This window comes from Atractosteus spatula, chromosome 1 (assembly GCF_055471065.1).
Source record: "Atractosteus spatula isolate fAtrSpa1 chromosome 1, fAtrSpa1.hap1, whole genome shotgun sequence".
NCBI classification, from domain to species: Eukaryota; Metazoa; Chordata; class Actinopteri; order Semionotiformes; family Lepisosteidae; genus Atractosteus; species Atractosteus spatula.
The window spans coordinates 3,583,463-3,599,072 of record NC_142706.1 but is presented as its reverse complement, the minus strand read 5'-3'; the positions used below and the strand labels follow the sequence as shown (position 1 = coordinate 3,599,072).

Below are 15,610 nucleotides of genomic sequence, written 5' to 3'. Positions count from 1 at the left end.
AAACTGTATGTAGAGTGATGTACAGGAGAATTAGGAACACCGCACTTGGCTTGATGACTACTTGGCATGACAAACAACAGATTACAAAATACAGTAAGAGCCACCATAAAAACAGGAAGCTTAGCATTCTGTACACACTATGCCATTACCATCTTCAGACGACGGACTCCAGTCGCGTTTTCAGCCACATTATAACTCCGACAAAAGGACAGGGAAAAGGCAACCACATTTTGTAAACATTTATTATATTTAGAAAATTGTTTCCATTATTTTAAATAAAAAACATTCCGTTGAAGTAGTCGAAAGTGGAATCTCAGCTGCAGCAAAACAGGGATAACCGTTTTGCCACTGTGGTCATATTTACCCACTTTTCCCCCAATATACAGCAGCCGCTGGGGGTGGTCGCCAACTGCTCGTCTAACATTAAAAAATCTGCATCTTGCCCCTAAGATTAAAAAAACAAAACAATATGTCGAATAAAGTACCCGCGGTGTAAAATAAAAAAGGAAAAGTCACGCTGCGTGTGGAAAGTCCGCTTTGTGCTGAGGGGAACAAGGTCAGCGCTATGCCAGGAGGAGGAGAGACACGAGTGCCATCGCACAGCTGACGAGCAGAGAGAGCCGTGCCAAGCTGGCATCACTGCTGAGCATACACTGCACTCTGGACCAAGAGCCATTGTTTGGCAGAGCCTCGATCCCAAGGGCGCCACACATCACATTGTAAACATCGACAGATCTGATGGGGGCTGCTCTGAAGTTCTTTTTGAAATCTGTGGAGCACATAACAAAGAGGAGATGGATCACAAATCGGGGGGGGGGGGTACAGTACACCAAGTATCTTAAGCCTTTATCTGAAGCTCTCAACATGTACCCCCAGTTTACTTCACTCCCATAACCGCACATTATTATTGTTATAAGAAAACCGAACTCAAAGCACTTATCTAAAAAGCTTTATTGCTAGTAACCTGCAAAAATGAAAATGCTTCCAGTGCCTGCATCTAGTTTTTCAGTTTTACTCACTATTCAGATCACTTTAGCTGGCTTTGTTTCTAGAGAAGACACTAGACCTAGGATAACTAGATGAAATTTCAATTAAACTATTTATTTTTCCAATACAAATAGTCAAATGTTATAGCTGAAACAATTCCCCCAACAAATGTCCATTCCAAATGATGTAGATGTTTGGGAAGAGTTTCAATAAAAACTGTATTATAACAAAGTTTAACTGTATTACTGTGGGTATTTTTTCCTAAGTGATATTCTCCTGTCAACACAAATAATTAAACTTGATCGATAATCAGTTCTGATATTATCACAATTACCAAACATCAACAGACTGACTGACCTCATTGACGTCTCATCTTAAATCACCCAGGGTAAATAATTGACTTTTAAAACTGCTTCTTCAACTATAATAATAATAATGTCCTCACTCTTAAGCTATCTATCAAATATCTTATCAAATAACAGCAATCAAGAGAGCCCTTGTGTCCCTAGTTATGACCTTTGAACTCATGTCATGTGACAAGTATTAGTTTTAACAATTAACCACAAAACAAGCTAACTACGTTGAATGGCCCCACTCATTTGTAATGTTTCTTGTGTTCTTTTACTCTTTAAAACTATTTGAGGCAACCGATTTATACGATAACATCTTGATATCACAGGTTCTGTAGGTTTAACTGTACATTTTACATGGACATAATACTAATATTTGAAATGAGAGTTAAAATATTTATGTTTCTGTGTTCTCTCTCTCGTTTAGCCCAAGCCTGTAAACATTTCCAAACACTCGCTTTTATCACCAGGCACACTTTCCATCTCATTAATACTTGGGGTAGGTTATGCACCTGTATTGTAAAACAACCTTATTTGTAATACAGTACATAATGCATGATTCATTTTAATGTTTAGTGTGGGGATAAAATACTAGGGATAAAAGTTCTACCACCAGTTACAGATTTATGCAGCATTTTGCATCTCGGTGACTCTGGAAAGGAACATCATGAAAAAAACAGGAACAGCCAGAAGAGCAACGATCTTTCCTGCATGAATCGCTCCGGCACAGACTCATGGCTGTAGCACAGGTGAAAGCCAGAGGCTCTGGTGGACACCTGCCCAGCTGGGGGCCAGTGGGTGGAAAATAAATACTTTTCAGAAAAAAAAGCTCTGAAGTGGTGTAGTGCTACAGTATAATTCTGTCAGCGACACACAGTAAAGATCATCAGAGAAGAGGAACGGTTTTCAGGATACATTTTTAAATAAAATGCTAATTTAATAAAATGAACACGGGCAAACTTCTGGCCATGAAAGACAACATCTCCCGCCCTTCTCCCTGAAGAGATCAGTGGAGGTCAGAGGCGGTTCTCCCTCTCGTGCCGTACCTGGTCCGTAAGCCAAGAAGAAGCCTCTCATGTCCACGAACTCGTTGTCGTAGCCGTGCCAGCCGTGCTGCCAGGCCTGCGCCTGCCCCGTGCCGTTGTCCCAGTAGGGCAGCTTCTCTATGCTCTGGGGGGACAGACACTGCCATCAGCCGGGCTGCGCAGGGGCCTCCAGCAGCGCAGCTCGGCGCTCAGACACACTCGCGATCGCGGCCTTCTGGCCCACTGCGCCTTACAGGAGGCCTCCCTCGACTAGGCAGAACCTCGGGGCCGCCTCACGGCGCCATCATGCCGTTTGGGGATGCCGTCATACTATCCGCACTCCTGCAGTGACGTTCAGCTGGTTTTTTCGGGGGAAAATGCCGCACGGCATCCGTCAGCCTCGCCAGCACGCTGCGGCCCGTCCTGGCTCCCCCGCGTTTGTGTTCTGGGCCCATGTGAGAGTTCCTCTGGCTCTGTCAGACTGGTCGTGTACCGTACCTCCTTAGACCTTCCCCAGTCTAAACGGCCCGCGAGAATGGTACAGGCCTTCGCTGTCAGTCAGTGCCTAGGGGAGCCGGGGCCCTAGTCATCAGGGTAAAACGGGGTATGGATACACATTAAGTCAAATAAAAAGCAGGAACAGCTGTGTGGCTTACCTCAGTAATGAACCACCCTGGCTCAGCTACCAGCGTTAATGAGGACACGAACTTCCCACGCTTGTAGTAAAACCGATCTGGGATCTCCTCTTTTTTAAACACCTTCATATTTTTCACCACTTTCAGTTTGTTGTAAACCTGCAGGGTACCGGAATGCACACAATCAGGTCCGTTTCTGGAGACACTGGCAGTTGAAGGGAGACATCCAGGATTGACACAATCCAGTTTCTGCTGGATTTGACATACAGTTGCAGCTCACCACCCTCCTGGTTTTCAAAAGTCAGGGAAGTGCGATTTTGTACCCCAATGCTGCTACGATGAAATGTCATTCAACAGCCAAATATATAAATTAAGAATATTTCATTTTTTCCCCAGTCGCTTTTTCGGTAAAACCAGGATGCAACTTTCAGTGTTTGCTGGATGTCGATGCTCCACAACGCGCCTTTGTTTGCCCAGCACTATCTCGCTGCATGGGGGTATATCTGACACAGTGTGGGATCTGAACGTACAGTACTGCCCACTGAAGGGCCACTTCATTCAATAAAGCCTCTTCGACACTTGCCGCTAAGCTACCCAGCCGTTCGATCCCTTGGCTTTTTCCATGACTGGATGAGATCCTCCGATCAGGACAGGAGGCACTTCTGTCCCACCAGGCATAATTGCCTAATTAGTATCCTGTGTGACTGCATTGCCACTGGAGGAGAAAGAACTGATTTGATTGGTATACTAGCAGGCAGGTGTGCCTAGGCTCCTGCAGTTCAGTTCAGGGAATGAGCTGAGCTGGGCTGGGCTGGGCTGGCCTAATTATTTAACTCCTGTGATCAGGTCACGAAGAATTGGCAGACAAGTCTGTGGATATTTTAAATATACATATAAAACGGTTATGTTCCCCCCGTCGTTCAAGGAATAAAAAAGAAAGGTATGGATCAGTGGAAAACAAACCTAAATGCCAGGAGGCATAAAAGAAAATGGGGGTTTCTTAACTCAATTTCAGTGCCAGCTGCAGCAAAGCAGACTGCTCACCTCCTCAATCTTTTCCTCCTTTGGCCACAGGCTCACAACAGGGCCCCTGTCCATCATCCCCATGACATCTGACATGTTTATGTATCTGGTAAGTTCGATGACTTTCTCCATCCATTCAATGTCGGTCATGCCGTGATCCGAGAACATAATGACATTGAGCTCGTTGTGCAAGCTGCTTTCCTGAAAGGAACCAGTTAAAGTAAAGAAAAGCGTTACCTTAACAAACTCTTTGCTGGCTTGGGGGATATTTAGCCATGGGAAATGAAAATTGACATTTAAATTCACTATCTGACTAATAATATTAGGAGAAAGTGTGAAACATACTTTACTGTATATTATCCTATCCATCCATTTTCTAACTGCTTCTTCCAATTCAGGGATGTGGGCTTATACTTTAAAAAATACAATGTTTTGAAAAAGGAAAATTACTCCCGATGAGGTAAACACGCCCACAAGAAATACCGGAATATGTGAATGAAAACCTCAGAACATAAATCCAAGTGAAAACCATGTTAACAAAGTTAAACTCCCACACTGATGACTTCTAGGCACAGATCTTCATTATAAAAACAGAAAAGAAGCTACTTTGTTGCTACAGAGAATCTGGAGGAGATGGATGGTTGGAGCAGACAGCTTCTGACTTTTTACTATAGTAAGCAATAGTTTATCACACGCTGGGGAGAAACAAGTGTTTCACGCATGCCGACAGTACTCAGATAATGGAGGGCATGCACGGGCCTTTTCACTGAGCTGCAACAATAAATGTCAATGTATCAGAGGCCACAACTGAGTGCTGATTTAAACAGGAATTGTCACTGAAGCATCAGACTTTGGCCTTCATCTGCAATTGACTCCTTTAACTCTGGCATATGAATCAATGTGCACCTCACAGATCTGCACAATGACAGAGGGCTTACAAAACCACCGATAATCTGCACTGGCACGTGCTTCATAGCGGCTCTTTTTCTTTCACGGCAAAAGGCAGGAACTCTTGAGCGACGGTCAATCTTCTCCTGCCCACAATCCAAATCATCCGTCACAGCCGGCCAGAGCCCGCCTGATGAATTTATTCATCAATTAGGACTCATGGAATATGGAACAAATCACCGACCTTGATCTTGTGGTTCATCGCTTTAAAGATGTCATCCAGTTTTTTGGTGGCGTCCTCCCGCTCTGGGGACAGGGGTCCATTGTGGTGGCCCACCACGTCGATCTTCTCATAGTACACTGCTGCCATGTCGGCACTGCCGTTGCTAGAGGGGAAAAGTACAGAACCCCAACTCGAAACCCACCAGACTCTTAAACGTGCTGTACCACAAGAGCCGAGACCCTTGTCCAGGCGAGTTACAATAGACGATTTGCATGAAGTTGTCTAAGTACCAGAATAAATCCCCCAGGGACATCCAGCCACTTTCAGTTGCGTTAGAGCTTAGAGGACTGAGTGAGCTGGAGCCCAGCCAGGCTTACAAGGCCTCACCCTGGACAGAGCACCTGTCTACCTTGGGACACACATAGATATGCATTCGCTCACCCCACCTTGGTGTGTCAAAAACCCGGACAACAGGACCGACAACTCTCCAGTGGGCGAGAAAGGGAGACCCTGTGCAGATGAAGGGGAAAACACGCAAACTCCGATTCCCAGATCCAAGGTGCGGGGTTCGATTTCAGCCTGGCCTGACTTCCGTGTGGTTTTTGCATGTTCGCTCGACATGCTGACTGACTGGGTTAACAAGCGGCATCACAGGCCACTGGAGGAGAGAGCCACTGTGTGTGCTTCTATTACCGCATCACGCCTTGTGAGTCCAGGGTGGGCTCGGCCTTGCCAAGGTCCTTACCTGGAAGAGCTGCTTGCCGACAACGGATGGACAATATGTCAAAACACAACATGGGAACCGGAATGACTGGGTCTTGCAGCTCTCACACAAGGAAGGGTATTTTGGTCGCTTACCGCAGAGTTTCGAGAGCACTGTCTATAGCTTCTATCAGGTTGGACTCCGAAGGACTGTAGAAATACTCTCGGCAGTACTCTGGTCTCACACCCAAAATCTCCACTTCGCAGCCTAGGAATGATTTTAACAAATGTCACAACATCCTGCCCGTGTGTTAACAGAACACAAGGAAATGAGTCCTCATGGGCTACAACACATTATAAAAACACATTATGATTTATATCATTTTAACATCTATTTAAAAGCTGTCCTGTGCTGATAGGGAGAGCTCCCTCAGTCCAGTTATTCCTAGAGGTCACTCCGAATCCCCTGTTAATTCAAGATTAGGAACACCTGTCTGAGCAACTGATCCATTGATCGAGTAATGTCAAAGAAGGCAACACTGGTCCCTGATGATCTTTGTGATCTTTATGTTAATAAAACAAACCGCCTGTTTAACTGATCATATTTAAACTGTTTCAGGGCTTCAGGAAGAGAAGATTTACAAGCTACCTGTAACATCTGCTAAAATGGAGTTCTGCAGGAAAGCGACTGGAGATCCCCGATTCAGAGATTTCAGAGTTTTTTCCATCAATTTTTCTGATGTTGTTTTTGTTGTAGCCACTTCTTTGACATTTGAACAATTTAAAATTAAATTTAAAACAATTCTAGTACAAACATAAGAGCAGCTCTCTCACTTTAATTTTTCCCAGGGATTTCTGTGATTCATATAATTTTTCAGCACAGGAGGTTACAATTAAAACCATCAGCATGACACGGAAACACTAGTTTATGACACAAACCAGGCCAGTAGTACATGTAAACTTTCTTCTTCTGTTTCTGCATCGTTACCCAGAGTGGCTCCGATCCATTCCACCACAGAGGTAAACGGCTGTCTGGGTTGGTGCCAATGATAAATTCTTTCCCTGTAGCTCGATCCCACATGTAATTACCAGTCATCTGGTGCACTTCACAGTGCCGGCCTAAGACACAACACAATTCTGCATAAATCACACATTCTTTTATCCCTTTATATCAGGGCTCTCAAACTCAGTTCCTGGAGCCTAGTGTGCTGGTTAGTGTTAGTAAACTATTTAATTAACTGCAGAACTGGAATAGTTCTAAGAATGCTTCCAGATGATTCATATGTACATTAACTGCATCCTTAGTGTATGTTTCTATAGTAAACTATAGTAAAAGACATTTAGAAAAATCCTGTACAGTGTATATACGAATATGAACAATTTAATTGACTACTCATAACTCATTGACTGCTTGGAAAAAAAAAACAAGACACCAGGCCCTCCAGAAACTGTGTTTGACACTCCTGATTTACTGTACATAAATACTGCAGATTTTACATAAACAAGTATTTGCAACCATATTTTTGAAAGTGAATGGCTGTAAACCTCACCTTAATAAAATAGCTACAACCTACAAGTCACAAAACTCCAGCTTGTGGAAAACATATTTGCCTTTTTACGTTAGTCCTTGATAGGCATTAGTACAAATAATACACAGATCTAGGCCGGGGCTCAGTCTATTTTCGTTTGTGAAGATACAAGTGTGATTTACAACATCCTGAATGAAGAATACTGCAAAAACTGCAAAACCACTCCTAAGATAAATTGTGGATAGATTACCCATTAAAATCAAAGCAGGAAGCTATATCCCTCATGTGCAATTTCACCCTCGTTTTCCTTTGCTTTATTCAAATAATATTCGATACATTACATCCTGTCTTAGAACATACTGTAAGTGCTCTTTTTTTAAAATAAGCAACGAACATTCATTCCATATACTGTATAGGTACAGTGCACTAACAACCATTACTGTACCAACAAAGGCAGCTAGAGGTTCTAGAGAGCTGATGAAGAGCCCATTGTCTATCATGAGCTACACGTATTGGCAAGGATTACACAAATTTGTTATGCCACACAACACTGAGCATTATTCAAGTTCCTACAGGGTGCTTACAGTGGTCACAGGGAGATGAGGGAAGATTACCTATGAGGACTGTTGAAAGTTTACCTGGCTGGCACTTGTGTGATCAGCTCAGTTAAAAACATTCGGCATGCACGTCTTAGAAAACACTTTGTGAAAGTCTTTTAAAAACCAGTAACCAGTTCTTAGTCCCAGTACAAGCATTATCCTGAAAGCCTACCGTTTGCAATTTTATATATTCAACTTTTACAATTTTATTTATTCAATTTTTACGAGGGACCTTATCATAAAGCCTTCTGAAAACATATGGTAAGTAAACCTTATCATGCTGCTGTATACTCTGTTATTACCCCTTGTTACCTGCCTGTTTGAACAACAGGTGAGCAAGACCTGCAGAAGCTGCACCCATTCTGCCCCTCCACCCCCAGGATCCTACTTCCATGCAGAAGATCATTCAGTTTACTTCCAATTATTTCAATAACATCTGATGTAAGAGAAGTAAGACTTGACTTGGTGGATGGCAATTGTCCCATCAGTGGGTATTACCCCTGTCTCTAGATGAATAATAACTAATTCAAGTACAAAGAGGTGCGTATTACGATACTTACACAAAGTTAAATGACAAAATTTAGGGTGGGCTTATCCAGCCTGTCCTTAATGAGCCATTAATATCCTTACGAGAGCTTTCTAGGTAAATTCTTAAGCACTCTGGTTTGCTTGACTAGATAATAAGTATTTGTTTCCGGGGATGGTTTAACCTATAACTGCAATAAAATCTCAACAGATCTGCCATGCCTTTTGCACCTGCTGCAGAAATGGGAGTTCACATTTAGTGGCGTTTATTTCTGCATGAGCACGCTTTGACTCCCACAGCAGGTCCACTGGATTAGGCCTTTCCATCACATAACACAGTGCATGCCAGGCGTTATCACTGCCAGCTTCTGACCGAGCTACGGTCCCTCACTGCAGCGGGAATGTGCACTGTGAAAACAGCAAATGCCTCGTACAGTAGGCTGATCGTGAGAACTAGGAATTTAGCCGAAGGGCTGGGAACAGAAAAAATGGCTTTGGAATAGAGGCTGGTCTTAAATGTTTTCCAACAAGCATGAAAATCCAAATCGACCTGGAGGTGATTAAAAATAATCTTTAGGATTTCATGTGCTCACAAGTAAGTTTCTCCTCTGCAGCTACCAAAACTATGAAGAACTATTATGTATCTTAAAAGGGCCCATCAATTCAAATGTCGAGGATTCACGAGGTCTTCTATCGAAGCATGAAAACATGTTCTCTGTTTTTAAACACAGAGGAAAACTGTCTGAAGTACTAAAACTTCAAGATAAGAACGGCTGATCTTGTCTTCTGAAAGTTTAATGCAGGAGAAGAATTATACAGTATAAGCATTTAAAGGACATATTCTATTCCATGGAAATCTGGCAATTCTCAATTCTCAAACTGAGGACGTTAACAGGAAGGCTGTTGGTATATATTTAATTGATCTTTTCCTTATCTGTTGTCTCTAGCTAGAGGTGCATATTTAAACTCTTACTTTCAGAGTTTAGGAAGCTCATTTAGAAACACAGTGCCTTGCAAATCACTCTGACTGGGGCTGTAATCCTGGCAGCATTCTTTATCTGAATGTTAAAGTTTAACAAGAGAACTACAGTAACTTCATCTACTTTTCAAACTACAGTCACACGTGTTAGAAGGTTTGTACCATATCTTGGATAACAGACCACACCATTTAGGTTTATCTGTTTATTTGTTATCTGTTTAACAATAAATTAATTTAAAATGTGCTTCAGTTGTATTCAAAACAAACATTTTAAAGTCCAGGTACATGTCCCATTTTCCGTACAAGGATCATTTTGTCTATGAGCACTTTTCAGGAAGTTGAATATGGAAAAGAACAGCAGAACACTTGAAAGCAAGGCAAGGTGACTTAGTGCAAATGACACATTAATAGTGTTAGAGAAAAGACAGGCCTGTGAGTGGGTTTTGTAAATCTCAAGAGAAGCAGTCTCTGTAGGGGATCCTTACAGCAAGATTCAGTGATGTGCTGCTCTAAAGCACCAGAAGCCTCTATTGCCCACGTGTGGAGTCTGGTCTTTGGCCGAATCACAACTCCTCAATCAGCGCATCTCCGATTACAACCTGAACGTCACTCGTGCGGTACATCCTCAGAGCAACCTGGAGCTGGCCCACTTAGGGCCTTCCATGTGTGCTTCTCATCACGGCTCATCAGGTCTCGTTGACATAGAACTGCCAGGGTTTTCTCTCCAGGTGAAGGAAGGCCTCGTCTTTGGCAGCTGGGGCGCTCTTGGCCACAGAAAAGAAGAGTCTTCTGTTCCAACAGAAATAAAGATTCTCTATGACGTCCTAAGGGCTCTTCAAGGAGACCGTTAGCTGGGCTGAGGGTGAATAAGCAGGCAAATGTTTTGCGATGGGACAATGGTGGTACTGTGGCGTCTGGGCAGCACAGTGCGGGTCTTTTGCAGCAGATATGTATCGCCAGTTGGGGATTACAATGAGGATGACTCCTGGCATGTTGTGCCATGATGCATTGACTTGTGAAGGGCATCTGTGCCAGGCTCCTGTCCGTCAATGGACATATTCAGCTGTCGAGATAACACAGATGAGAAACTCGCCTCCCTCTGGGTCATTCTTGTTGGCTTTCTTCTATTCCGCATTTTTTGTGACCGCTCCCTGTCGAGGAGCAGTCTGCACGGGGAGAACCTCCCTTCCGCAGACTCCCTTAAACAGCTGGGTGACTGAAAGCTCACTGGAAGGCGAAGAGCATGATCAGTGTCTCTGCTGCAGATTCGGATCTAAGGCCTAATGCACAACTCAAACAGGCTCCTCATCTTCTCCGCTATTTCTCTCTTTATTGTCAACAATACTGGCACGGCTTCCGATGAAACCGTGTGGCCAGACAACAGATTGTTATGTTCAAGTAATTAACTTATACTAAATCCCATTACCCACCACACGGTAAATTAAATACCCTACTCATCCTGTGCACTATTGTGATCAAATGAAGATGAGATAAAATATCTGCTTTGTGGTGTAATTACTTAAGCATGAAGGACTGCTGAGGTTGTGGATTGCTTTGTACTGTACTTCTCCAGTTCAACAATGTGTTTTATGTTGTGCGTCCTGAAATCAGACTTTTCACTGGGGGCAGACAGGATTCGGGACGCAGTCTGACACCATGGCGTTTTTGTGCAGTCCAGCGCTTCGGGTCGGGTCTGTAAAGAGTGAAGTCTTCTAGGGTCTGAACACTTATTCCCACTGGCTACTGTCTAACAGCCCATTTCCTCTGCTCCCTGCCCCTTCTTACCCACTCTGTCTCTTTGCAACTTTCCCCTCTCTCCCTCGCGCCCAAAGAGGGCTCCACAGCTCAAACAGGGTGTTTCTCTTCTCCTCTTTCCCTGTCAGCGTGGAAGAAGCTGTAGCCCTTCCTCTTCCGCTGTCGCTGCGTGTGGGCGGGTGTCTGTGCCAAGTCTCGAGTGGGCACCGGGAGGGGGGAATACGCGACTGGCCTGTGCTGGCACCGCTGGGTGGGGGACTGGCCTGGCCGCGTTGCACCGGAGGCCAGGCAGGCGGGAAGGAGCTCCGGTGAGAGGGGGCAGAGGGGACTGCACCACGTTAGCCCCCAGCCAGGGTGGCGCCATGACCCAACCGTGACCCCGGCCAGAGACAGGTAGGCAGAGGGCACGACCGAGGGCAGCAGAGGAGCGGGGCTCACGTCACAGGTCCCCTGGCAGCGGCAGGCAGCGGCTGTCCCAGTCCCCCTGCCAGTAGCAGATGAGAGGTGGCGGAGCCAGGAGTTCACTCTGGCTGCAGTTCAGAGGCAGCGTCCCAGGGGTGTCTTCCAACAGCGTGCACGACAAGCAGCAGGGCTGCACGAGGAAAGAGCGAGCCAGGCAGCGCACCAGCGAACAAATAAACCCCGCTCTCGGTCCCTTCGTCTTTCCAGAAGCTGTTCTTGACACAAAGGCCGGGCAGCACCCTACCCTGCTAAGCTGCATGTTGAGAAGGGCGATTTGAGCTCTTGTGTGGCATCCGAAATGGCAGAAAGGAAAGTCTACCGGGACTCCTACTGAAGTTCCCGAGTGTCCAGCAAAGACGGCTTGAACCTTCAGTCAAGTGCCTGGCTCACAGAAACCGCACGCAGATTTCTCGGCTTCTCGCAGAATCTCAAGTACGCTTTGCTGGCCTCTTAGATCTCAGAGGTCTTTTACCCTGAGGTGTGTGCGTGACCTTCTGATCCCTCACGTAGGGAAGTGAAAATTATGATCAGTGGCCAAACACTCGTGACTGGGTGGCAGCTCTGGGGGTCTGGCAGCTCATTACCAGCACTACTCAGGAATGCTGAGTGTATTTTACATGACTTTTATTAAGACTCTCTGCACACTTGTTTCACACAACCCCTTGGGATGTTTTTATAAGGAAAGGCACCATAGATTGTAAACGTGTAAGGTTGTGCTGTTCAACGTAAGGCTAAACTAGCCTGGTAGAGGCTGGGATTTTGTCTGACAGCACTTCCACACAGTGACAGATTGGTTTGAACTGGGTGCAGAGAGATCTCAGAAATGAAAATACAAAATCATCATTCTGTACAGCACTCATAAGCTTTGCTTCTGTATCACATATAATTAGGAACAAGTAATACGTTTATTCCCTGCTGAAAAAAAGAAGAAAGAAAACACAACGTTTCGGCCGTGGAGCCTTCTTCAGGTGTGAGGTGTGAGCCTTCTTCCTCACATCCGAAGAAGGCTCCACGGCTGAAACGTTGTGTTTTCTTTCTTCTTTTTTCTTCACTTTCGTGACTTTGAGAAAGGGCAGAACATGAAGCATGCAAGGTATCAGATTTAAATTGTATTCATATTCTTCAGGGCAGAAAGGGTTAATCCAGGGTGTGTTAAACCTTATCTGAAGGGGATGCTTTTGGTAACGAGGGCCAAATTAATGAAATCTCTGCACTTCAGTACAGTGGCTACTCATCTCACAAAGGCAGGCTGTGCTGTGTGTGTGAGCTCCATTGGACAGACAGCTTCTTGCTCAAAAACACTGCTGTCTAGTAAGGGATCCCAGAGGACCTGTAACTGATTCCCAGTACAGGATACAGAGCTATTTGCAGGATAAGAAGACGTGTTTCAGAGAGACCTTGGTGAGGACTGCAGATCACTGTACAGCTCAATTATGTGACCTGCAGAGTGTGGCGAGTCCAGACCTGCGGACTAGCCCACAGCGGCTGTGTTTGGAAACGAGCACAAAGAGTGACTATCCGAAGTATTAAAGCAGGTGACCGCTAGCAACTTGTATAGCGCCTTTCACAAAAGGACTGGACGTTGTCACTAATGTGCCTCGTACAGATCCACATGTTTATAATGGCGGTCGTGTTTGTGTTTGTTTCAAATGAAGTCATTCAAACAGCACAGATGGGACAAAGGTTTGTCGATGACTGTCGCAGCATAGAGCGCGTAGAACTGTGTACTGTGCGCGGGCGCATGTATCACACTCAACTTTCTGGATGAAACGACGGGGCCTTGGTTAATGTTTCACTAAAGTAAAGATTTAGTAGGGTGATAACATGCCCTGTCTGCGCTGCTGTAATTACCTGCACCTACAGTACACCAACCCCTTGTATGATATATTACACACCAAGGAGAAAATCAAATTACACTCTGAGTAAAACATCTCTGTGCCCAGTATCAGGACCTGCTATTTATCCAGAAGCATGCCAAAACGAAAGAAAAGTTATTAAAATACTATTCAAAGTCTGGATTACTACCAGCCTGTTAAAACCCACAAGTGTATCTACCTAAAAGGTCATAGTTGCAAAGGTGGTTACACAACAAGGCTTATTTTAAACGCACTCTCGTAAACAGAACTGGAATACATTTTGCAGACCTCTTGCAACATCACAGTAACAAAAACTATAATGCCTTAGATTCTTTAAAAACTTCAGTTCTGTACAGTCCTCGCTAATTCCTTTTTCATGTGACGACAAAATGCGGAGTTGGAGTCCCGATCCCCACATCTACACTGAGAAAACAAATTGTTTTTTCACGAATTTTACCATTCATACCCGTTATTCCTGATCGTAACGCCCTCAAGATGAGAAAAAGTTTAACTTTCTGACCGCAAGAAAAACACTGCTGCCTAGGTTTACAACAATTTCTTTCTACTGCGTATTAAGGGTAACACTACCCACACAGCAGCCAATACTTTCAGCAAAACTCCGCTCGCCTTCGCAGAAAGAAAACCTTACCCGTCATGAGAGAATAGTAATTCGGGTAGGAAAGGCTGGGAAAATCAGGTGTCATGTAGTCCGCTTTAACGCCACTTTCCACGATTTCTTTAAACCCGGGCAGGGCGTCCAGCTGGTTGATATAATCGTAGCGGAATCCGTCAATCAGGAAAACCAGCAGTTTTCGGCTTGCCAAGCCGGGTCCCAGGGCACAGGCGACGAAGATGACGGCACAGGCGACGGTGTGGTGAGCCATAGCTCTTAAACTCATCACGCCTCCCCGCTCGCCGCCGACTGCCGACGGATTTGAAAGCGCCGGAGGAGGCAGTGGTCCATCCCGATACAGCCAGGGGCGGGGTCCTCGCTCTTCGCCTGATCTCTGGGGTTATTATGGGAACATCTGGCCTTTGGAAGTCCTCCTACATCCTTTATTGCCCTAATGTGTACGTTTGTGTTTTATATATATATTTATTACCCCCGCCCGCAGACAGAATAATCTATGCAGATTAACAGTGTTGGCTGCTTGTCCACGGCTCCTCTGTCAATTAAAAATTTCTAGCGCATTAACACCTTGGACACTGGGGGTGAAACCAAAATTAAAGCTTTTATATGGGCCGCTCGGGGTCCGCAAACGTTTGGGCAGAATATTCGAGTGAGCAAAATGATTTCCAGCAGGGAAACTATACGAAGTTAGGGCACGTTTCAAATAATACAACAGTATGTTAGTGCTTTAAAACGTTTACGTAAAAATATACCATTCCAGACTTGTGTCACAGAAACAAAGGCTGTTCTTTGACCTTTCCACCAATTAAAACTGTGTCATAGCAACTGATTTGATAGGGAGAGTCATGACATATAATAATAATAATAATAATAATAATAATAATAATAATTGCTTACACTTATAGAGCGCTTTTCTGGACACTCCACTTTATAGCGCTTTACAGGTAATGGGGATCCTCTCCACCACCACCAATCTGCAGCCCCACCTGGATATCATTGTTAGCCACAACCACAAAAGGAGAGTTAGAGGCAAAAAGTTAAACAAGTGAAATAGCATTTAAACATAGTCGATATTGTTATTAAAAATATTGTTACATCGCCATGATCTGCAGGTCAGCATCTACTCAGTTTAGCGCCCGGTGCAGCACTTGGATCCTAAGGGGGGGAAATTCCCGGAGCAAATTAACACAGAAATATTAACAAAATATTGAAAGTAAATAAAAATGTGGAATATTATTTATTACAAAATAATAAAATACCTAACACGCCTATAAAATCAGCTGTGTTTTAAAGCGTACTCGCTCGCTCTCCTGGCGCCCACTGACGCACGCCGGGAAGCAGAATAATTTCGCGACCTCATTGAACGAATCAGACTCGGCATTCAAGGTCCCGAAGACTGGGAAAAAAACCAACAACGAGCAACGTATTCCATTAGTGAGGA

General features: G+C 44.5%; 1 protein-coding gene across 1 annotated transcript; it reads right to left on the bottom strand.

Moving 5' to 3' along the window:
- Positions 1-224: 224 nt before the first annotated feature.
- enpp6 (ectonucleotide pyrophosphatase/phosphodiesterase 6) lies at positions 225-14,463 on the bottom strand. Its single transcript, XM_088921440.1, has 8 exons — positions 14,188-14,463; positions 6,773-6,952; positions 5,990-6,101; positions 5,153-5,294; positions 4,042-4,221; positions 3,019-3,156; positions 2,384-2,507; positions 225-769 (listed from the first exon to the last, which is right to left on the bottom strand). The coding sequence occupies exons 1-8, from the start codon at positions 14,435-14,437 to the stop codon at positions 564-566; spliced, it is 1,332 nt and encodes a 443-aa protein (XP_088777566.1). The 5' UTR covers positions 14,438-14,463; the 3' UTR covers positions 225-563.
- Between the last annotated feature and the right edge of the window lie 1,147 nt (positions 14,464-15,610).

Excerpts from the sequence above, each read along its gene's own strand:
- enpp6 (XM_088921440.1), bottom strand. The coding sequence starts at position 14,437 with ATGAGTTTAAGAGCTATGGCTCACCACACCGTCGCCTGTGCCGTCATC. Across the intron at positions 6,102-6,772 it reads TTACATGTACTACTGGCCTG|GCTGCGAAGTGGAGATTTTG; the intron begins GTTTGTGTCATA and ends AATCATTCCTAG. Across the intron at positions 2,508-3,018 it reads CAGGGTGGTTCATTACTGAG|AGCATAGAGAAGCTGCCCTA; the intron begins GTAAGCCACACA and ends CTGTCCCCCCAG.